This window comes from Emys orbicularis, chromosome 22, assembly GCF_028017835.1.
Source record: "Emys orbicularis isolate rEmyOrb1 chromosome 22, rEmyOrb1.hap1, whole genome shotgun sequence".
In the NCBI taxonomy this organism is placed as follows: domain Eukaryota; kingdom Metazoa; phylum Chordata; order Testudines; family Emydidae; genus Emys; species Emys orbicularis.
In genome coordinates, this window is record NC_088704.1 from 17,736,144 (window position 1) to 17,760,914 (window position 24,771).

General features: G+C 41.5%; 1 protein-coding gene across 1 annotated transcript in view; it reads right to left on the minus strand.

The window, feature by feature from the left end:
* Positions 1 to 456: 456 nt before the first annotated feature.
* CFAP74 (cilia and flagella associated protein 74) overlaps positions 457 to 24,771 on the minus strand; it is a 102,945-nt gene continuing 78,630 nt past the window's right edge. The window contains exons 22-38 of the mRNA XM_065421394.1: positions 21,111 to 21,198; positions 19,950 to 20,123; positions 16,272 to 16,405; positions 15,326 to 15,602; positions 14,651 to 14,782; positions 13,395 to 13,543; positions 11,239 to 11,373; positions 10,709 to 10,818; positions 9,644 to 9,699; positions 8,732 to 8,851; positions 6,825 to 6,980; positions 5,786 to 5,915; positions 5,079 to 5,233; positions 3,886 to 4,021; positions 2,862 to 2,989; positions 2,008 to 2,142; positions 457 to 555 (exon numbers count right to left, since the gene is read on the minus strand). Coding sequence (XP_065277466.1) covers positions 457 to 555; positions 2,008 to 2,142; positions 2,862 to 2,989; positions 3,886 to 4,021; positions 5,079 to 5,233; positions 5,786 to 5,915; positions 6,825 to 6,980; positions 8,732 to 8,851; positions 9,644 to 9,699; positions 10,709 to 10,818; positions 11,239 to 11,373; positions 13,395 to 13,543; positions 14,651 to 14,782; positions 15,326 to 15,602; positions 16,272 to 16,405; positions 19,950 to 20,123; positions 21,111 to 21,198 — 2,314 coding nt within the window. The remainder of the gene's footprint in view (positions 556 to 2,007; positions 2,143 to 2,861; positions 2,990 to 3,885; positions 4,022 to 5,078; positions 5,234 to 5,785; positions 5,916 to 6,824; positions 6,981 to 8,731; positions 8,852 to 9,643; positions 9,700 to 10,708; positions 10,819 to 11,238; positions 11,374 to 13,394; positions 13,544 to 14,650; positions 14,783 to 15,325; positions 15,603 to 16,271; positions 16,406 to 19,949; positions 20,124 to 21,110; positions 21,199 to 24,771) is intronic.

The window sequence follows — 24,771 nt, forward strand, 5'->3', positions numbered from 1 at the left end:
TAAGTGCCTAAATTCCTTTTGAAAATGAGTTTAGGCTCCTAATCAGTTAGGCACTGCAATGCTGAGCACAGCAATGCCTAATATCTTTAAAAATCTGGGTCTGAGCTGACACTGAAGTTCAGGGCAGTTGTAAATGCATGGTATCTCTCCGGATTTGGCCCATAACTAGGATAATACACTATCAGCCATCTTTTCTGTGTTCACAAGGTCTCTTCTACACACTCTACAAAGCAGTTCTTTGAAGAAATTCAGCTTGAAAGCCATCATTCTTAGAGTTCATACAAAAGCAGAAAAGTTTCTGCAGCCATCACATCTTTGCATGTACAAACTAAAATGATCTCTGAAGTCTCTTGCACCAGCTCCTTACATTCTGAGATCTAATAATGAGTTACCAGCCTGAGCAATCCTCAGTGATTCTTCGCAAGGTTTAGCTTGGATTCTTCACTTGGTGGGAGTTCATGTGCACACAACTCTGGCTATGAAGAGGACTTTGTAAGATTCTTTAATGTCTCCTTTTAAGGTGAGTACAGCTGCCACCATCAAAGGGTGATCCGGCTACAAACAAAGAATATGTAAGTATAAGCAGTCCTCTTCATCTGGCACCTAGAGCCAAAAGTCTGATCAGATTTTGTAAATTATGCCTTTTAATATCTTGAAGTTATCAGATGTGCCAGTTATGGGTATAGAGAATCTCTCTTAATAACTGCGCTAGCCTAATGAAAGCTGGGAATAACAGGGTACTCCTTCCCTAGTGGGAGGCATGACATCATCCGGTTACAGCCATGACACCGAGCTGGGTGTGGCTGTGGCATACTGTGCTGTACTGTGGGTTTGGGAAGGAAATGGAGATCCTTCATCCATGAGTTGTGTAAGAGCCAGCTCTGGTCACCAGGAAGCCCTGAGTCAATATCAGGGCCTCATACCATGAACCCTAGTTCCTTTTGCACAGAATGACAGCAACCTTCTAATTTTGGAAGATGCTAGTCATGCTGCCACCCCCACAGGGATCCCTGTGGACAGAGGGAGACTGAGAGAAGGAATAAGAAACACGTGAAGATGAGGCATGGAGGAAAATCTGTTTGTAGGGACAGTGTTGTGAACATATACCAAGGCCCTGTAGAAGGAACCAAGGCAAACCCTGGTACCTATGGTGGGTCACAAAACAGACTCAAGTAAGTAGTGAGCGCCACAAGAATTAACGGGCTTTGTTTGCAGTAAGGGAGATTTAGATTAGATATGACAAAAAAAATTGATAACTCTAAGGATAATTAAGCACTACTATCTAGGGAGGTTGTAGAGTCACCGTCATTGAAGGATTTTAAGAATAGGTTGGACAAACACCTGTCAGCGATGGCCCAGGTATACTTGGTCCTGCCTCGGCATGGGGGGATGGGCGAGATGGCCTCTTGAGGTCCCTTCCAGCCCTGCATTTCTATGATTCCATGAAAGAGACAGGAATCCAGGGCTACCACAGCCTGGGTACTGCAGCATCATGTGTTTAAATTTGTCTGTGCTTTCATATGATCGGGGCAGCAGAAAATCTTTTCTGTGTTGAAATCTAGTGTGAGAGAGCTTATCAAATGACTGCCCCTTAAGCAATCTGAGCAAAGCAGTGACTTTAATTTAATACTAATAAACTTTTGGCTGAAAGGTGCTATGTAAGTGTAAAGATCTTAATGCCTCATATAAGGTATGCATGATTATGCCCTTCATTCTCATCTCATAGATGGATCAACTGAGGCACAGAAGTTATGTAGCAAGCTCCCAAGGTGACACAGCCAGTCCCTGGCTTCTGTTCTCTAACTACTAGACCCTTTGTCCTGTTTTCATACAAATCAGACACTAAGTTTAGCAGGTCTATTGTTATAACTTCTGTCCAAAGTGAGCTGCACTGATGATGACTCAAAGACTTGCTTCTGAGCTGATCCTGAAAGCTAGTGAGACTGTGCTCTGTTCCCTCCAGTCTACAATCATTTCAACAAACATGCTTTGGAAATGTTAACGTACATCAAAGTCAGCAGGTGGCACCCAAGAAACACTGATGCATTTGATTTGACCACGATCAACTGTTCCTTTAACAGGCTCGATGGTAAATCCCTTCTGCTGCAGGACTGGTAGGCTATCCAAACTGAACTCGACGTTCTGCAGCAACAACAAGCACAGTTAGTGAAGTAGAACACATGCTGTTAGTTACAGCCAGCTCAGCTTCTGGGTACAAAAGGCCTTTGCTTACAGGCTACATCACCCTAACCTATAGAACTGTGCCTCCCACCTGCTAAACCTCTTGTGCTTTTGCTCCTGAGACATGAAAACAAGCAGTGAATTTAATGTGCTTGGTTGTCATGAAACACACTCTGGCTAAAAAGAGTGTGTCTAGGGATTTTTCATGAAATTAAACTAATTTGTTCTCTTGAAGTCTCATTTGTGGGGACCACAGTCTTTCATCATTCAACAAACAAACCGTGAAAGCTGCAGCTCAGTGTAAGTTCAGAATGTTGTTTTTATAAACAGTTGCCTGTAGCACTTTGCTGTTAACGTGAAAGCTGCTAATTTGGTCTATATTCATACTTTTATTATGTATTTAAGAATTAGGGGAGAAATGTATTCAACTAATTGTATTATCCTCTTCTAATATCCTCCTGCTAATTCCTCGTCTCCCCTTGAAAAATAAACCTCTATCCTTTCAAACAATACTAATGCTTTTATAATATGGTGTCAGGCTTAATGGAGATCCAGAAACTCATTTAATGTGGGATCTCTGCTGGCTCTGGATTCTCAAGAGCAGTTGGTAGCCATTTGCAAGTACTGACTCAATTTCTGAGCTGAGTTACACATAAAAGTGAATTTTTCATTTTGTTTACCTTCTTCGATGCAAACTGAGCTGTCCGTATAGCCCCGATTTTCAGCTCCCTCACTGCCGGAGTCCCAGAGGTCTCTGCCTGGATGTACTCCAGGCTCAGGAGGAGGGACTTCGCTGGTTCTTCCAGCTCTAAACAGACATGGATCAAGTTAACTTTGGAACAGCCAATGAATGTTGGTCCCAAGTCAGGCATAAATGACTTATTGATCAGTTGGTCTAAGATGGTGTAAATTACACCAGAAGGCACCAGCAGAGAGGGCAGTAGTAGGAAAGTCCACCAACAAGAGTGTCTGAACAGTTCCTACCACATTTTGACTTGCATACCATCGGGTTGGAAGGAAGAATGAATTTAAAGAAAGGTGAGGTCTGGTTAATTTGTGTCATCTTACACGTTCTTTGCTTTTTCTGTTTCATCCTTCTATTTGGGCCCCTTAGCATGTAAGTTACACTCACTCATATTCCTTTGCATCTTTAAATGGGTGTAGTTTACATAACTCCTCTGAATTTAAACCCCTCTCTTACATTCAACCCTCCCGTTTAGTTTCTGTATTAGCTACTCCTAAGGTCTTTGTCTCTGAACTTGGGAATCCTGTAATTAGAGTAATGCTGAGGGTGCATACATGTGAGAATTTTATAAGCATTTTAAAGTAAACCTTCACATGCCATTTACAGAAATGCAGCTAAAATACATTTGTGCTGTACTATTAGTTTATCCTTTTTCACATACTAAACTGAAAAACTGTCTAATCCCCATGAGGTAAAGCCCGCCATTCACGTGGATGAGAAATTCTACTGTATTAGATTTAGAGAAAATTCTTCTCCCGATAACACATTTTTTCTGCCATTTTTATATTGAGTCAAACTCCTTCCATAAGATTCTGCCCTTCTTTGGCATTTGACTCTGGTACCCGCATGCTGGAGGTGCTATCGCCTGTGAACTTTTTTTAATACAAATAGAGACAGACAAATCTACATAGATATCATTCTCCCGGGTTAGAATAAAAATAGAAAAGGCAGGTTGTTACCTCCTTTTGCTGCTTCTTCAGACATGGGTGATGTTATAGCCAAAGACTCCAAGGGAACATCCAATGGATCCCCTCCTTCCACAAACATCATATGGTTTCTTGCAGCACCCTTCAGCCAGATCTCACGAGCTATTTCCTATGTAGGACAAGAACTCAGCAGATGCAGGTTACAGCCCAGGTCTTGATGTAATAGTAATCTCGACACAACTATACTAGCTGTCTAGAAACAATTGTATAATCTGTCTCAATTGTTAGCGGGCACACTGGCCACTGAGCTTTAGTCTCTCCTTTATGTATGCAATTATAACCCATGATGCAAGAGATCTTTGTCATCTTCATTTTGTAATCAGCTGTTGACTTGGTGGGGGACATGTATTTTACTCCGTCTTTTTTCATTCTGTGGCAGAGTGCCTCTGTGATAATGGGGAAAACCATTCATCCTAGACCCCCAAGATAGGCAAAACTTACCTGGTATCAAATACGACCTGTCTGAGATTTGTGAAGCTGGGCCAGATTTCAGGAACTCATCACTGATTTCATGGTTTTTGAGTGTGGAAACCATGCACAACTCAGCTCAGCCAAAATTAGATATCTGGCTTTATCCCTACCCGAAACTCTGGGAATGCAAACTCCCCTGAAATGTTTGCAGTCACCTCTTTACTTGCAGTCCTGATAGCAGCCACTAGGTGGCACTCCTTGCTAACTGTTGGCTAGCCTCTCCTGGGAGTGTGGGAATATCACCCCGATGTTGCTCATCTGTGCACTCTGATTCTGGCTTCTGTCTAAGCTCAGTCCCTGCTCCACAGATGGACCACTCCTTCCCCATGCAGAGGAACAGCAGAGCAGTTTCACAGTAGAAAGAGCAGCCTCTGTTTAGGAAGGGCTTTTGGAGCATGGGCTCTGCAGGAAACAATCCACTATACCAGTCCCTTCACATAGGTTCCCAATGCAGAGAATCTGATGAAGTTGTGCTCAGCAATTCACAAGGGTATGTGCTCGCTCCCCACAATTTGCCCAGCTGCGAAGTGGGGTTATGTAGGGAGAAGAGGGATCTTTTTCCAAGTCATTGTGAATTAATAACAAAATACAATTATTTCCACTCCTGATAGAATCTCAATGCCCATGCTGATAAATTCAGTTTGTCATATGGCAGCTTTAGATTTAACAATCCAGATGCCCTGAGGTTGCCTTACCTTGCCAAAGAGCACAACCTTGAGGCAGTCAGAATAATACAAACTTTCATGGTCTGGACTGAAGGTAACAGTGAAATCCTGACTCTTCCCAGGCTCAATTACGCCCTCTACTGGAAATATGTTGAACACACTTAAACCACTGTAGTTCTGTGTACCTGGAAGAGCAAAAAACAGAAATATGAGGATGACAGAAGGAAAGCTCTGTTCTACCACTCTTTTTATATTTCAATCTCACATCCTTTTTGTCCCAATGGTAAATGAGTAAAATTTCTGGTGCATGTTTATGAAGCAAAGTTGGAAATCTGGGTTTTAAAAAGCCTACCTGGAACCACCCGTGAGGTTTTTCAAAATACCCATTTCCCTGGAGGAATTGGAGAAGTGCCATTAAACCATTCTTTCTTTCTTTCTAGTATTAATTACACATAGATTGATCTTGCTTCTTGATGGGTAATATACTGAGTGGGTTTAACCAGATTTCAACAATAGAGCCTTCTTACTTGGGAACGTTCTCTTAAGCTATGTAAACTTGTACCAACCAGGAATTAATTATTAACATATTTGATATTAGTGAAGCAAATACTGTCCTTAGTTACAGTGTTGTGACCCCCCCACCACTGTAAGGCTTCAGTGAAGTTGAATGGACCAAACACAAGGCAGAATTTGGCTCCTATTATGTACTTGATTAGTGAGATGGAAAAACTATTTACCAACAAAATCTGTCCGTCCTGGGGGAGACGTGATGAAGAAGGGAAGTCTCTGCTGCTCTTTGTCCCTTGTTTGTGAGAGTGACTCTAGTTTGATGGAGTATCTCAGGGGCAGAGTGGAAGTGTTCTGTATCTGGAGGGAGTCATTGATACAACAGCATTTTAATAGGGGAACTGATTAAAAACCTTATAGGCTGTGTATTGTGCAAATGGGCTGAAATTGTTTATTGCATGCCCAGGTGCCATACATGGTACATATGGGTTACTATTATCCACAGTTCGTTCTTCCTGCCAAACAACACAGAGCGTTTTCCACTCTTGGAACCCATCTGCAGGAAATACACACTAGTTGCTTCCCATCAAAGCTTTGTGATGCCTGCACAGTGAAAGATTTTATAGACTAACAGTTTGCTTCTAGCACTTGGCCTGTTCACTAGATTTGGGATTAGAGGTGTGGAAATCTACAGCAGATGAATGAATCAATTAAACTGTTCTCCAGCCTACCCCGGTAGTCCCTAGCAGGGCACATCCCCCTCCCATGGAGACAGGAGGCAGACACAATCAGGGTGGCTACAAAAGGGAGCACCTGGGAGGGAAGGGCAAGTAACTCTGCTGCTGATGCTTGAGGGGCCATTTCTGGCCTCCCTCACCCTTGTGTGTACTGGACAGAACCAGGGAGAAGAGCATTCAAGAGGTGCTTTTTAAATGTGCAGTAAGACCCTCCCCCCTCCCCAGTGCCTCTGTAGGCAGAATTCCCACAAGCAGTGCAGAGTCAGCTCAGCCCCCTGCCAGGTAGAAGTACCGTTGGCCCTTAAGACTCTCTGCTTCTAATGACCTCACTGAACTACCAGTTTGTCACGGGTGTTCATCACAGGCTTAAAAGCTAAAATGTTTAATGAAGCAACTTACTGCTCAGCATAACATCCTGTCGGGAAACCCTCTTACATGCTTCTGACCAACTAGGAATGGTCCTGACCCACTACTAATCAGGTCTTTAAGTTTTAACTCAACACAAGGGAGTTTCCATTAGGTCAGGATTTACCTTGAATGTGGAAGTGACCTTCTCTTTGGCTATGACATATCCCATATCGAGCACTTCTCCTTCCACAGAACAAGCAATTGAAGGAGCCACCCCATGGCCAATAATACTGAGGGTCAGGGTGGCTTTTATGCTCCTGATATCCAGAGTTTCAAAGAACTGCAAAGAAGGATATTCCTATCAGTCAACTGTAACAGACACTGGCTTTAGAATTTCAGGGTACAATACAAAGCCAGGGCTAAATGCCAGCTGGGTGCTGTGCATAGGCACCTGGCAACAGGGATGGAATGGGAATGCCCCAGTCCTAGCTCCTCATAATCACATCCCAGGTCCTTTGTGGAAGTATCCACAGAGAAGATAGTTCCAGGTCTTAGTGGCCATCGGGTCACTTAGGGCTGGACTTCACTACCCGCCCGGATCGGCGGGTAGAAATCGATCTCTCGGGGATTGATTTATTGCGTCTCGTCGGGACGTGATAATCGATCCCCGAATCGACGCGCGTACTCCACCAGCCCAGGTAGGAGTAAGCGCCGTTGACGGGGGAGCCGCGGCGGTCGATTTGCTGCCGTCCTCACAGCGGGGCAAGTCGGATCAGATACGTCGAATTCAGCTACGCTATTCTCGTAGCTGACTTTGCGTATCTGAAATCTATCTTCCCCTCCCCCCCCATTAGTGTAGACATAGCCTTAGTCAATGGGCATGCCCACAGATGTGGCATTCTGCCTGTGCTGGGTTAGAGGTGGGGCTAGGGCTGGTTCACACTGGAGCTGGATTTGAAGTACTGTATGTGAGTGTCTGGGCTTGAGGGCACTTAAACAGCAAGCCAGAATTTGGCCCTACTTTCTTCTTTTGATTCTGAAGGTGCTTATATTTCCTTGTCTAAGAAATCTCGAGGGACGAGAGGCTGGATGCTCAAAAGGAGTTAGGAGTGAAATCAGTGGAAGTTAGGAGGCTAAATAGAAGTTTGGAGCCTACCTCTTTCTGAGCATCCAGCCCTGGATCTATGACAGGGGTAGGCAACCTGCGGCACGCGTGCCGAAGGCGGCACGCCAGCTGATTTTTTTCAGTGGCACTCTCACTGCCAGGTCCTGGCCACCAGTCCAAGGGGCTTTGCATTTTAATTTAATTTTAAATGAAGCCTCTTAAACATTTTAAAAACCTTATTTACTTTACATACAACAATAGTTTACTTATATATTATAGACTTATAGAAAGAGACCTTCTAAAAACGTTAGAATGTATTACTGGCACGCGAAATCTTAAGTTAGAGTGAATACATGAAGACTTGGCACACCACTTCTGAAAGGTTGCCGACCCCTGATCTATAATGTACTCTCCCAGGGAGAATGACCTCACTGTGATACCAATGTGCTAAAGAACACAGCTTATCTGACTGCCCATTATTAGAACAATGTTAAGCTGCTGTCAATGTTCTGATAAGGGTAGGCTCCTATAGAGCCACACGCATTCCCGACAGACAACAGAGAGCCCACTACATATGTCTTTAGACCGCACTGTTGTGCACTATGCTGTGCATCAGCTGCCTACTTTCTCCACCCAGAAGTGGAGAGGGGCTGTCTGTGTAGTTTGCAAAGCATTGTGGGATGGCCTGTCTGTGTAGTTTGCAAAGCATTATGAGATCCTTTGCTAGGAAAGACATTCCATAAATGAATATAATTCCCCCTGGGAAAAAATGTTAAAATCAGGCCTTAACCAGTCAAAAATGTGTCCCAGAACTCCTTCAGCATGAAAATTCTTGATTTTATTATTTGTGCACCAGTATTGACATTATTTTAAAAGTATATTTTTGGGCAAGTCTTGTATTTCTAAATGCTTCTGATTGCTTATTATCATCCATGTGTCTCCCCATGTGTAAAATATTTTCTCATATATATAAAATATTTACTCACCAATTTACTCTCATTTGGACAAAAAGAGATGAAGAGAAACTGGTTTTCCCCTGGCTCAAGAGTGCCAACTGGACTGACCAATAGGAAGGGCCCATTGGGGTTGAGGATGGAGAATCCTAGCTGAAATGTTGCAACTCAAGGAAATGCAAGTTTATAGGTGACAAACTGAGGGTACAAGAGCAGGATTTAAAGATAATTCAAACCAACCTGTTGTCTATTAGCTTTTTTAGGGCTAGTGAGCTAGACCAAAGAAAATAAAAACCAACCCAATTCTTTGTCCAAAACTCAAATGTCTGAAACAGGGTTTTTTTCAGTTAGAAAAACTTGTAATACCTTCCCTGCAGCTCTGTCCCTAGGTTTTGCCTGGGGTGGGAAGCACGCAAATTAAACCAGCATATGAGAGATGATGTTCTCTCAGATTTTTCTGGCCCTGTTTAGACTTGGCAATACTGGAAGCCTAGAGAACAGCCTTTTCTAACTGAAGATTTCCAGAAGTTGGGAGAAGTGTTGAGTAAAAACTTGGGTTTTGGCTCTGTGTGTGTGTCATGTTGGTGCTGGAGTTGGCTGCATTGCTAGTAGCTTTTGCTCTTTTAGAAAGGGCTGAAGCATGAGCAGGAAGAGCCTCTCAAGTCTGGTTTTTAAATAGAGATTTACCAGCAGAAAAGTGCATAGTGAGAATTTTGCAAAAGCATTTAGATTGGAAGGGGTCTTTAAAGTTCATTTCTTCCAGCGCCGCAGAATAGATTTTTACAATCTATCTAGCTGTGAAAGATGGGCACCACATCTGAACTACAGTTTCCATTAAAGGTGCTTTTACAATCCTAATGATGAACAATTCTTGCAGAAATAGGCCCAAACTCAACAGTGACTGAATAGCGGATTGTGGGGAGTGAACACTCCAGTCAAGGATACTGCTAGCTGCTCCTGGGAGATGTTCTGTATTGTAATCCGTTGGATTATTCTGTGGCCTAAAATGTATGAAAACAACACTTTCAGAAATGTTACTGTAATCAACCAGTACGAGAGACCACTAAATTGGACACTCCAGTTTTCAACTCCAATGCTGCCTAGGGCCATCTTTAGTTATGGTGTCACAGTATTCATTGCACTCCAGTGTGAGAAAGAATGGCCAGGAAATAAAACCACCAATGTTAACTCCAAGAATGAGCCAGAAAAAAGTTCTGAAGTTAGTGGCAGACTGATCCTTTCTTTCAAGACAGAAAGCAACAAATGTGACACTTCTAGTGTCTCCCAGTCTTTCAAGGAAAAAGGTCAGATACCATTCAGGTGGCTGTTTAAAAGCATTTTCAAGATATGAGACTTTTCACTCCATCTACTGTGTTTTTACTTTACTGGGATTTCCTAAATGTGGTATTTATAAATCAACATTTTACAGCCAGCCTGGTTGTGATGAAGGTTCCATGTATTAGAAGGCTGCCCTGCAGAGGCTAGACCTGTCAATGACCACGTTGTATTCTCCAAACACTACTTGGCTAGGAAATTATATCCAGGAGGGAAAAATGCATCTTCACAACCCATTTTACTAGTGGATTTGTTTTTAACAGAGGTTGTTACAAAAGACCATAAAACCTCAAAGAAGAATTGTTAGGAGTAGTTTGAGTAATGTTCTGCTGCATCAGATCTCCATGCATGACTGTTCATATGAGAGCTACAGTTCACTCCCATGTTTCCCTCCGCTAAATGTTCACTGCATTTCTGGGGCTGGTGTACAGTGAACGAACACAGGTGGTCTCCATTAGGGCTACTAATTACATCTCTGGGCATCAAATGGGCTCTTAAGAACCTTAAATGGTTATCTGGGCTCCTAATTACCCATTTGTATGACTACATCTGGCCTAATTTAGACACCTATGTTTGAAAATTGATCCTACAGCAAGTAAGAAAATAACAAATCTACATTTAAAAGGAATTAAAGCCAGACAGAAAAACCTCAAAAGTTGAATTCTAACTTCGTACCTACTGCGACCTCCCCAAAGTTGACGATGTTTTTTCCATTATTTGAAGTGATCACAACAGATGGTGCTACAGCAGGACAGTGCAACTCTAGGTACAAGGTGTTATAAGGACTGGGGAGATGGAAAAAAATGTTTGGTGTTAGATCATAAAATCTGGTATTTGAAATCTGCTCTTACTCTATGCAGGAAGGGGAAAAGCATTAATTATGTCAGTGTTAAAGAGAGTGTATAATTCTTGGCTTCTTTTCTTGTATCTGCATAGGCAGAAGAGGTGGACTGAATCTGGCACATAAACTTTACATAGTAAATATTCTCTAAGGTGCTTTGATATTAGCAGGCTCGATTCTGATCTATGCTGGTGTACATTCTAAGTTATTCCACTGATTTACAGGGCAATTAAGATCAGAATCTGGCCTTTTCCCCAAAAAACGAATGAATACTTTTTCAACATGTGCCCCAACTTTCTTCTGACCTTTCTGGTCCACCATAAATTGCATTCATATGGTTTCATGCTGCTCATTTATACAGTACCTGTACTTTAGATTTTCAGATCCTATCTTTTCATCAATATCTCCACTTGCAACAAAGCAAGGTATGATGTATCTCTCAAACTTTCCTGTGAAATTCCTAATCAGGGAATACTGAGCTGCAATATATTCTTCAGAGCTAGAGAGTACAAGAATATGGTCATAAGAAGAAGAAAGCAAAAAATCATGTAGTAACACAGCAGTCTAGTACTAATGCCAGCAAGCAGAATATTACATTGCAGACCTGACCTACTAAGCATTTGCATTTACTATTTATTGATCTTAATTGTTTAAAAGTGGACTTTAGCAGTAAAGCTGTGTGCTCATTTGTTACAAAGCAATGGATCTGCTCAACAGAGGGTGGTGTTGAATAAGTAGTTTGCTTTTCTGCTCATGTCATGAAGAACAAAAATTATGAACTCAGATACTTAATGTCACACTAGAGAAGACAAAACACTTTTTAATGTGATTCTCCAATGCTGGATTTTCTAGTGAAAATCCATTTTGCAAACATTTTCATTGCATCTTTTTATATTCCTAAATTACATATTTCTATGATAGAGTATGTCTGGCAAAGCCTCCGAATTCTCAAATATGCATTTCCTTTGGAATGAATTGTGTAGTTACAGTATACTCAAACAATTCATGTTTAAAAATATAAGTTTATTATATGCTAATAATTAATGGATTGCACTAAATATGTAATTCTTGTCCAAAGCATGTAGGGCCCAATTCAGCAAAGCACTTAAGCATGTGTCTAACTTTAACATATGAGTGGTTCTATTGACTTCAGTGGGACTACTAAGAACATAAGAACGGCCGTACTGGGTCAGACCAAAGGTCCATCTAGCCCAGTATCCTGTCTACTGACAGTGGCCAATGCCAGGTGCCCCAGAGGGAGTGAACCTAACAGGTAATGATCAAGTGATCTCTCTCCTGCCATCCATCTCCAACCTCTGACAAACAGAGGCTAGGGACACCATTCCTTACCCATCCTGACTAATAGCCATGAATGGACTTAACATCCATGAATTTATCCAGTTCTCTTTTAAATGCTGTTATAGTCCTAGCCTTCACAACCTCCTCAGGCAAGGAGTTCCACAAGTTGACTGTGCGCAGTGTAAAGAAGAACTTCCTTTTGTTTTAAACCTGCTGCCCATTAATTTCATTTGGTGGCCCCTAGTTCTCGTATTATGGGAATAAGTAAATAACTTTTCCTTATCTACTTTCTCCACATCACTCATGATTTTATATACCTCTATCATATCCCCCCTTAGTCTCCTCCTTTCCAAGCTGAAAAGTCCTAGCCTCTTTAATCTCCTCATATGGGACCCGTTCCAAACCCCTAATCATTTTAGTTGCCCTTCTCTGAACCTTTTCTAGTGCCAGTATAGTACTCAGATACTTGGGACTACTTATTTACTTAAAGTTAAGCACATGCTTAAATGCTTTGTTGGATCAGGGCCCTCAAGCACTGGACTTTCTTATTAGATGGTATAACACTAAATAAATAAACTGCTAGGTACCACATGAAATAAATGTTAATTCTCTGTCAGCTGACCTGCATGCTGCAAAATGACTACCTGGAAGCTATAAATTAAAGCACTGTTATATTTCCCAATGGGTGAATTTCGCCCTGTCCTAGTGGTGGTTCTCTAGACTATAGGCCATTTAACTGCCAAATTAAGGCGTTGGTGGGTCTTGGGCAGTGGGCATGAGCCTTGTGCTGTCTGGGGTGAATTTTACTCAATACAAATGCAACTAATTTATTTGGAAGAGGTGAATCATTTACTGTCAGTTTCTGTTGTTAAAATGTTTAATCAGCCTCCTACCTGAAAAACGGGCCAATTGCCCTTTAAATTGGTATTGTGGTTGGTTCAGCTGAGTTATAGTACAGCCACGTTTAATGCTATATGGTACATTCTTTCAAGCCCGCAGCTCTGCTATTTGATCTATAATGAGGGATTCTCTGCCTTGCAGGAGAGGTTATGACAGTGTAGATTAGAAGCATTGCTAATTTTGGAAATAACCTTTGTAATAAAGAAAAAGGCCAGTTCTCCCCTAAAGTTAGATTGCTCGCTCACACACAGGGATTAATGAAACCAATGTGGCAAATGGCATTCGTTCGCTACCCAGTAGAAGCTGCTGCTACCGACTTACTTGGTTTTTATTTCTTCTGGTTTTGGTGGCTCAAAGCCACTGCTAGCAGCTGCATATTTACTGCTTCTGACCCTCAAAGGCTGTCTGAAAGCGGCAAAACTTGGTTTCTTTCCATCCTTCTTTCCTGCCACAGTTTCGTCTTTTCTCTTCTATAAATGTGTATATATAAATATAACATGCACGTGATACTTCAAAGCTGCCTAAGTAATTTGGACATCCAATTCCTATTAAAATCCCATAGGTGGCTACAAATTAGTATAGATCAGAGGTTCTCAAACTTCATTGCACTGCAACCCCCTTCTGCCAATAAAAATTACTACACAATCCCAGGAGTGGGACCAAGCCTGAGGCTGCCCAAGCCCTGCCGCCCCAGGAGGGGTGGGGGCCCAAGCCCCAGGCCCTGGGCGGGGGTGCCAAAGCCCAAGCTCCAGGGCTTCAGCCCCAGGTGGGGGGCCTGTAAGCTGAGCCTCGCTACACAGGGCTAAAGCCCTCAGGCTTCGGCCCTGGGCGGTGGGACTCGGCTTTGTCTTCAGCACCAGGCCCCAGACCCACTTTGGGGTCCTGGCCCACAGTTTGAGAACTGCTGTTCTAGATTATTCTGTGGAGATGCTCCAGTCAGGGATCATGGCTCCACTGTGTGAATGCCGGTGTAAACATACAGCAAAAAGACAGTCTCTGCCCCAGAGAACTCCCAATCTAAATATATAAAAAGAGGTGACAGATGTCTGTAACCAAAACCATAAGATAACAGCGATACAATTATGATTTAGGGCAACAAGCAATGGATACAGTGTTCAAATAAAATAAAGTGAAATTAGACAATTCAAGCTCAGAGGACAAATCGTCTGCTGGAGAAAATAAATGCAGCTCTATTGACTTCAATGGAATTTTATTAATTTACACTAGGGAATTGGGAATCTGACCCCATTTTCAAAAGTGCCTAAGTCACTTAGGTGCATGTCCCATTTTCAGAAGTCCCTTTTACGCACTTAGGAACTCCTAATGTACTTATGAACCAAAGTCCATTTTCAAAAGCCAGTCAGGTACTTTCAAAAACGTTACCCTATATTTATTTATTAATCCAGTCCGCTGATTGTGTTAACTGCCACTTTGTACTGCTAATCTCTGGTAGAAGATTCTTGGCTTCATTTATTGTATTTTTAATTGCAAATAATTTTATGCTAAATAAGTAATGCTGTAGAAATGAGCTTGATTTTCCTTTGAGAGTGAGCGCATTGATTTTTAACTGTTCTTACTTGCATTTCTGATTCATGAATCTTCTTCAACATCGTCCTTTGTGCATCTTCCCTGCACAGCATCTGAACTGCCTCTTCTCTGATTAGCTGCTCTGACAACACTGGTCTGAAGTACACTTGTATCAAGCATTTCTGGGGTAGAAAGATTGCACACAATGAATGACATTGGACTGCAAATTAACATCAGTGGCTAAGGGCAGAACTTGGCCCTTGCTTATTTGTAACTCCCACCAAAATCAATAGAAGCTGAGAGCATGAGTTTGAGAGCAGATTTTGACCCTGGATACCTTGGCCCTTTTTTGTAAGGGAGCCAGGTGAATTAAAGAAAAGGGCTAATAGTAGCTGTGTTTTTAAAAAGTCCACAATGCTGCAACAGTGTTAATTACCACCAATTTTTCTACATTTAAGTGCCTTTCAGCTAAATAAATCATGCTATAACATTGATGCAAATTCGTCCATGAGTAAAGTTACATGTGTACTTGTTTGCATCACTGAGCTCTAGATTTCCATTAAAAGTATTCTTTTAAGCTCAGTGTACAAAAATGAATTAATTATAGGACTGGTACCATATATTTTGGGACTTTAATTACAAGGTACTAAATTTGTAAGGATAGAGATCATCATAGGATTTTATCTTTTGTATTCAAATACTTGACATACTCAGAATGAATTTACCTTCCCTGGTAAAACGGTCCCAACAGAAGGCATAATTGTCACAGGAGAATCTTCTGGCACAAGGAATTCAAAGGAAGTGGGTCCAACAGGGGCAATTTCCCCTTTGCCGATCCTTGGGACAGCATGAGTAAAGCGGTTGAGGCTCACATGTGCATTTATCACATACAGTGTTGCTGTAGATACATCATTTAAAGCTGTTGCTGCAAACTTGACTAAGGAATGAGACAACTCAAGAGGTGGGTGGACTCCAACTGCTTTGCATGACAGCTTGAATTGTCTAAAAATAAACACACCATACATTGTCTCAGCACAAACAGAGCATCTTAACAGCACAGAAGCCTGGGGACCTGATTCTGCAGCTCTTATTCAAGCAGGATTCCTATCGATTGCAATGGCAATTTTGCCTAAGATGGCACAATGAGGCAAATATGGTATTTGTTTTAAAATGTGCAACTCCCTAGAGAGGCTGTACCTGAATTATCTCTCTGAATAAAAATGCAATGAGATGCAATCTGAAAATTTGTGCCGTATGCCTTCACTATTATAGCAGCAGCATCTGGCACAGATGATGAGCATCTTCAGAAGAAACATACACATAACCAATGTAAAGCTTCAATAATTCCAACAAGAAATGGGGTTGAGAGGAAGTTGCAGGTAAAGAAAAGAGGCAAATTTATAGCTGGAGGCATACGATATCGATGGACTTGGGTGAGGCAGGAGGAGAGTCAGCAAAAAGGCAACAAATGAACTCAGTAAAGACTTGAACCTGGCAGGCAGGCACTGAGCACCTCTCGTACGATGCAAAGCTCCTGCCTCTGCCAATGTACAGACAACCTAGACTCTGGGACTTAATTATCAGATTCTGATCTTGACTCTAGAACTCCACCATTGATTCAGAGTAACACTTCTACCTTTACTCATTTGTGTTTCCAGATTCTTAACATACCTATTAATCTCTGACTTGCAGATCAGCTCAAAACTGTATTCCTTTGCCTTGTTGGCTTTGAAGATTATGTCCAGGTTCAGGCTTTCCAGGGGGAGGAGAGTTCCAAATCCATCACTTGGTTGAATTTCTACAAACTTCAAAATGACAAAGAAATCTCGTGTGTTACAATGTAACAAAGGGTCAGGGCACCAGAAACACATGCCTGAGGAACTTCAGCCCAAGACACTCACCTGAGGAATAGTGTGTGTGTCTGGGTGACTAGAATTCTGTGCAGACTTCTAGTTCTAGAATCATTTGAAAGGCTGCAATTTCAATTTGCCTTTTCTGCTGCAATTGATTTCTCATCTTGGACAACATGTGACCATGCAGTAAAAGTCTATCACCTCAGATTTCAATGGAGTTGACATTTGAGAAAGGACTTCCTTTCGGGCTTTCTGCTGACTTATTGTCCATGGTAACCATATTATTCTTATGTAGCTATTAGGGCTGTCAATTTTTAATTAGGTTAACTCACACAATTAACTCAAAAAAATTAATCGCGATTAATTTCAGTTTTAATTGCACTGTTAAACAATAGAATACCAATTTAAATGTATTACACATTTTGGATGCTTTTCTACATTTTCAAATATATTGATTTAAATTACAACACAGAATACAAAGTGTACAGTGCTCACTTTATATTATTTTTTACAAGTATTTGCACTGTAAAAATGATAAAAGAAATAGTATTTTTCAATTTACCTCATACAAGTACTGTAGTGCAATCTCTTTATCGTGAAAGTGCAACTTACGAATGCAGATTTTTTTGTTGTTACATAACTGCACTCAAAAACAAAACAATGTAAAACTTTAGAGCCTACGAGTCCACTCAGTCCTACTTCTTGTTCAGCCAATCCCTAAGACAAACAAGTTTGTTTACATTTACGGGAGATAATGCTGCCTGCTTCTTATTTACAATGTCACCTGAAAGTGAGAACAGACATTCGCATGGGACTTTTGTAACTGGCATTGCAAGGTATTTACATGCCAGATATGCTAAACATTCGTATGCCCCTTCATGCTTTGGCTACCATTCTGGAGGACATGCTTCCATGCTGATGACACTCGTTAAAAAAATAATGTATCAATTAAATTTGTGACTGACCTCCTTGGGGGAGAATTGTATGTCTCCTGTTCTGTTTTACCTGCATTCTGCCATATATTTCATGTTATAGCAGTCTCGGATGATGACCCAGCATGTTGTTCGTTTTAAGAACACTTTCATTGCAGACTTTACAAAATGCAAAGAAGGTACTAATGTGAAATTTCTAAAGATAGCTACAGCACTCGACCCAAGGTTTAAATATCTGAAGTGCCTTCCAAAATCTGAGAGGGACGAGGTGTGGAGCATGCTTTCAGAAGTCTTAAAAGAGCAACACTCCAATGCAGAAACTACAGAACCTGAACCACCAAAAAAGAAAATCAACCTTTTGCTGGTGGTATCTGACTCAGATGATGAAAATGAACATGCGTCGGTCTGCCCTGCTTTGGATCATTATTGAGTCAGAACCCATCATCAGAATGAACGCATGTCCTCTGGAATGGTGGCTGAAGCATAAAGGGACATATGACTCTTTAGCGCATCTGGCATGTAAATATTTTGCAATGCCGGCTACAACAGTGCCATGCGAACGCCTGTTCTCACTTTCAGGTGACATTATAAGCAAGAGGGAAGCACTGTCTCCTGCAAATGTAAACAAACTTGTTTGTCTGAGCGATTGGCTGAACAAGAAGTAGGACCGAGTAGACTTGTAGGCTCCAAAGTATGACATTACTTTATTTTTGAATGCAGTTATTTTTGTGTGCATAATTCTAAATTTGTAAGTTCAACTTTCATGATAAAGAGATTGCACTTCAGAACTTGTATTAGGTGAATTGAAAAATACTATTTTTTATTTTTACAGTGCAAATATTTATAATAAAAAATAAATATAAAATGAGCACTGTACACTTTGTATTCTGTGTTGAAATTGAAATCAATATATTTGAAAATTTGGAAAACCTCCCAAAAACAAACAAACAATAGAATACCATTTATTGAAATAACAGTGCAATTGTGATTAATTTTTTTTAATCACTTGACAGCCCTAATAGCTATCCTCATGCAAGACTGAATGAGATGCGAGAAAGCTATCAACTACCTTTCCTACCTCACTAGGGAGTTGTGAGGATAAATCCATTAATGCTTGTGAGGTGCTCAGATAGATGAGGCTCAATATACTGCATATAGCTCTCACAACACTTCTTCCTGGAGTGTGCTGGTTTGATTAAGGAAGGAAGATTTCATTAGACTGCTATGACAATGGCTACTTGTTTAAAAGCCATATGAGTGGCCTGTACTGTTTGTATGCAGCCATTAAAATAGATTGCATGCCAATTTTTCCTGCATGAATCCTTTTAAAAATGAATACGCAGTGCTGTATGAGTCTGGATTCCAAGGAGTCTGAGATCTTCAGTGCTTCTGCTATAAATGACAGCTTAAGCTTCAGCCCCAGCTGCATATCTGAGAAATGAAGCTCTGATGCAACTGATCCTGACATCTTATGTCAGCAGCCTCTTTGGTTTTCATTCTCTGAAAAGGCTGGAGAGGGAGTCGCCTCCCCAAGTTGCCAGGTTCTCCCTAGCACTTAATGAGGCTTCAGCCCAACCTGCTGTGCCCTGGAGGCTTCATTCAGCAGGCACTTTAGTTTGACCCTGATGCTTGAGTAGTTGATTTCCACAAAGGCCCCAAAAGTCTTAGCCCTCAGGACCCTGTGGTCTCCAGTGTTTGCTTTAGCTTAAATGACCATTTAGAATTAAAATTCTCCTCACTCTTGTTAAGTTAGACACCTTTCTTGCTAATAAGGGATTGATTTGTTGCATGCCTGCAGCGTACATGTTAGCTTGATCAGCAGCACCAGCAGCTGTCTGTCAAGTCAGCCTTAACAGTCTTACACAGTTCAATATTTGAAGTAGATTTTCTGCTCTGAAGAGACACTTCATGGAAGTGGCACTGTAGGGGTCCTGTGTCTTTTGGGGACCCCATCTTGGATTTGTGTGGTTAGACAGCTTTTAAAAGATGTAGGGTTTGCTTTAATTGCCACATCATAAACTCACCAGGGGTCTGAGTGTCAAGCTGGTGTGCTCCTGCTCCAACATCACTATTACTTTGGTATTAAAAATTTTGCAGGGCAAATTATACCCTCACTGAGACCTGCACAGTCCTATTAGCATTCAGCCAGGTTGCAGAGGATAACTGGGAGTTGAAGGGTAATTTGAGTTGAGCAGGTATAATTGAGGCCAGAGTTTGTCCTGCAGAATTTTTAATGCTGGTGATAATGCATGAACCAGAAAGAACACAGTCAGACTCTCAGAGCCCAGGTTGTTTGCAGAGCTGGAAGTCAGAAAAACATGGTCCCTTGTAAACTGAGCAAATTTGATCTGGAATCACTAAGACATGATAACCAGGAGCTCCAACTGTCTTAAAAGTCTTACTAAAATAAAGATGATATGTCTACTGCTTCCCCTCTATCCACTAGGTCAGTAACCCTGTCCAAGATCCATGACAGTAAGTCACAAGCTTCATTTGCACTCAACATTTCAACAGAATAAAATATATTTAAAACAGAGAAAGGGGGGGAAAACCCAGCCATGTACCTCAGGGAGTCCAACAAATCCAAACTCTTGTGGCAGGATGGATTTGTTTGTTAGAGTTATGGTTGTCTGAACAGCTTCATAGATAGTGCAGTAACCAAAATTCACTTCAGCTGGACTGATTTCCAAATCAGAGGTAGTAACAATTGCATGGACAATAAATTCAATTGGCTTAGTCTGAAACAAGATTGAAAGTACTGAGTAAGAACTGCAGCATTGGGCAAGAACTAGGGTATATGATTTATGTGAAAAGATTTCCAAAAAGACATTGTGAATTAAGATATTCTATTCTATTCCTCGACAGCAATTTAAGTAACATTCTTATTTTGAACTTGAGTTTATCATGGTTCTTAACAACAAGCAATTGAAACGTGCCTATTTTATAACTAAAACTGCCAAAAGAATCACTAGGTATTTCAGATCCCATATGCTGGAATGTAGCCATACCTGCATTTGTATGAAATATGAATCCTAAGATGCATGTACATTTGCTGTACAATGTTTTATATTTTCAGAATAAAACTGTATGCTGTGGTATCTAAAAGCTGTCTGGAACATAAGAATACCTCTGTGAATAAGTGAGCACCTTCATTAAGAATTAAGTCTAGGGTTTGCATTTTGAAGATGCTTGATAGAAAATGACTTTACACAACTCACCATCTATTATACCATTTTGAGCATCTTTTAATTAATTTAATCACAGACTTCCACTAATACACAAAGGTTCAAACTGAGATTTGGTATCACCAAGTGCAACTCTACTGAAGTCAATGGAATTGCACCTGCTGACATCAGGTGTGAATTTGGCCCAAAGAGTATCTAGTATCAGTACTAGAGCTATGCTCTGGATCACTGAGGACTAGATTCTGCCACCCTTACTCATTTGGAGGAGTAGTTGACTCCATGAGTAGCCCGGTTGAGTTGATTTTTCAATTAGAATCATCAGTGAAAGGAAGGATTAATACTTTATCAGTTGTCCTACTGATTTGATTTCAAAAGGATGGCTCACTGAGTAACTCACTGTCTATAAGGTGTCAGAATCCGGCCCTGAAGCAGCACAGAATTATTGTGATTTCCACACTTTGTAATTCGAGGCTGCTTGGACTGTGGAGCTCCTGTTAAAATTTAAATCTTCTACTACTTGCAATACACAATAGCACTAACCTTATCAGCAATCATTATCGTCATTGGAACTTCCAGAACCCTGGTTTCTGTGTCAAAATATTTTCCTGCATCTTCTGGGAGAGAGTGCCTGAAATAGAAAAATGCATTTTTTTTCCTTAAGGACAACCTAAATGTTTTCTAGCTAAGGAGGAATAATTGGGTCTTCAGTGCCTATATTTTGAATCAAGTACAAGTCTAAGACAACTGAGTTTAGTTAAGATCCAAAAGGTATTTTCATCAACACTCTAATCCAGCAAAGCACTTGAATTCAAATAGACCACTCAGGTGCTTACATGCTTCACTGGATTGGGGCCTAAATTAAAGTCTTTGTATAAATTTGAATATGCCGATGCTGGGGAAGAGCATGGAGGGAGTTTCCAACCAAAAAATGATAACCTAGGAGAATTTTCCTCTGTCCAACAGACAGAAAATGCAGTTGTCAGAGGTACAGCAGACTTGTCATAGATTTCATATAGGAAGATCATCCCTCACTATGCAGGTAGGCGCTGTCCAAGCTATAAATCAGCTTTTATGAGGATAATTAGCAATGTGGTGTTCGTATTAATAGATCTGACTAAGGCCCAATTTTCCAAAAACAAGCTCCTTTTAAAAATCCCAGATTAGGAGCCTATGGGCATTATTACTCAATGGAACTTGTCCTTGTAAGGAACATTAGGTGCTTTTGAAAATGCCATCCCCATCTCCAGAGGCCCCTTTGAAACTCCCAGCTTTAAGTTCATATTTAGGCATTTGAGAGGCCTGATTTTTAAAAGTAAGGAACACCCATCAGCTCCCAATTAATTCAATATTGTTCTAATAAAAATTAGTTGTTAAATATTTCAAACTGTTGAAAAGACCATAATAACATGGTTAATGTCTGTTTGAAACATGTGACAAAACACTACAGAAAAGGTTTAGTGTTTCAATGATCTTTCTTCATGGCTACTACCTTGTTTGCATTTAGCTAGGAAATGCGGGGAAAATTAGAACAAGCATAAAGACAAATCTTTCACTCAGGCATGGGCCATAGCCACCAAGGTTGGTTCCAGAACCCCAAATTCTCCAAACTTTTAGCGTGCCTGGATGTAAGAGTAAATTCTCTGCTGGAAAGGGAGCAATTTATTCGAACAAATGAACAGTGTAAATGTTACCAGTCCAGGCTATTTCCTACTGTTTTATTTGTATTTAAATGTTATGCTGGAACTAAAAAGCTGGACATGAAAAGGATCACCCATAAGGGTGTTTTGCCTGTATTACTAAAGGAGCTGATTATACAGCAGGGTTTTATTTACAGGCATTTTAGTAAAGTATTACCAAAACTGCCCTTTTATTTTTCTACTAGCAAAACCTTTATGGCTACAAATAGGAATTAAAACTTGCTTTGTAATCAGTATCTAAGCCTCCTGCATTCTGGCCGCAATCATGAGTACATGAGTAAACCAACCTAGGCAATCTGTTCCTGTTGACATTGATGTTAATTAATTACCAGTCCCTCTGAGTCAGTATCAATGGGATCACAATACAACGGAAAGACATAAATAAAGACAGGCTGCAGAAGTGATACAAACATGAAGACCAACAGCCGTTTGTCTGATTACATACCAGATTTGTCATTAACAGGGAATGTGTGGGCTTCAGTTGCTGAAACTTCTCACTCTCGTACAGCCCAATTTCAGAGCTTTCAAGCCAAGTCAGTAAAAAAGCTCTATTATTTTTAGATCTATGTGCCTATTTATAATACCGGGACCCTTACAGCATTGGAGTGAATAGTTTCCCATTCTTAAGTCTCCACAGTGATACTATTTCTGCTACCAGCTCTCTAGGTAGGTTTCCTCCACAAACACCACTGGTTGCAGAACAGTGAGGCAAAAAGACGTTTTTCACAAAGAAATGTTTAGGCCCCTGTTAACCGTCACGGCAATTGCATATCTACTCTTTAAAGATAGTGGTGTTCATTTGTCTTCCTTCTTTAGTTTGTGCCCCTTTCCCTCATTGATCCTATTCTTGCCAATTCAGGATTGCTCCCAACAATATATTCTCTAGTTTTCTGTCCAATCTAGTCTTAAGTCCCAAGTAATGGGCATTCACCACTATTCTGGAGAGACTAGTGCACCGTCTAAAAGAACTTGTGGTCAGGAAGGATTTCCTGATATTCAGCCTAAATTTTCTTTCACCACGTTATTCCTAGTTAAACATCCATGTAGCACATTAAATAATTCCTGTGCTTGTCCTCTCCCACCAATAATCACTGCTTACAGAAACAAATAAGCTTCAACTCTTACTTTTTCCTGTTTACTTAAATGCTTGCCTTTAAGAACACTAAGTATAGTTTCTTAGAACTAGAGGCAACCAAATTAGCAAGAATGGAGAAATCCCAATAAAAAAAATGGTTACTCACGTTCTCGTAACTGTTCTTTGGGATGTGTTGCTCGTATACATTTCAATTAGGTGTGCGCACACCGCGTGCACAGTCATTGGAAAGTTTTCCCTTAGCAGCTCCTGTCGGGTCAGTTGTGGAGGCCCCTGGAGTGGTGCCTTCATGGCACTGAATATATGCCCCTGCTGACTCGGCCCCTCCTCAGTTCCTTCTTGCCGGCTACTCCGACAGAGGGGAAGGGGGGTGGGTATTGGAATGGACATCAGCAACTTATCTCGAAGAACAACAGTTACAAGAAGGTGAATAACTGTTTTTCTTTGAGTGATGGCTCATATAGATTCTAATTGACTCTCAAACCCTACCTAGGCGGTGGGGTCGGAGTTATGGAATCGCTGACTGGAGCACCGCTCTGCCGAATGGTGTATCATCCCTGGCATGCTGGATGATGGCATAATAAGGTGAACGTATGTACTGAGGACCATGTTGCCACCCTGCAGATCTCTTGTATCGGAATCTGGGCCAGGAACGCCGCTGAATACACCTGCGCCCTTGTGGAGTGTGCCATAAGGGCCGGGGCTGGAACCGTGGCTAGCCCGTAGCACGTCCGGATGCAGGATGTGATCCACGATGAGATCCTCTGAGATGAGACCAGGAGCCCTGTCATCCGGTCTGCAACCACCACAAACAGCTGGTTCGACTTCCTGAACAGCTTCATGTGCTCAATGTAAAAAGCTAGCGCCCGCCGAACATCCAGTGAGTGGAGTCTCTGTTCTCGGACATTAGCGTGAAGCTTAGGGAAGAAGACAGGCAGAAAAATGTCCTGGTTGGTGTGAAAATGTGACACCAACTTTGGAAGGAAGGCCGGATGAGGTCTGAGTTGTACCTTGTCCTTATGGAAAACCGTGTAGGGGGGGTTGGAAGTGAGGTTGTGAGATGGAGGGACTGGAGGTTGGGGTGATGAAGACAAACATGGTCGTGAGTGACCAGGTCAAGGAGGAGTGGCAACATGACCAGGGCATCCACTGACCGCTCCAGGAGCGTGATGTAACAATATTGGCAAGGTCACGCTGGTGCCACCAGAATTAACTCTGCCCTGTCTCTGTGGACCTTGAGTAGGACCTTGTGCACAAGGGAGATCGGAGGAAAGGCATACAACAGGTGGCCTCCCCAGGGTAGGAGGAACATGTCTGTGATCGAGCCTGGGCTGTGTTTCTGGAAGGAGCAGAACATTGGGCACTTTCTGTTGCTCCAGGTGGCGAACAGGTCGACCTGGGAACACCCCCA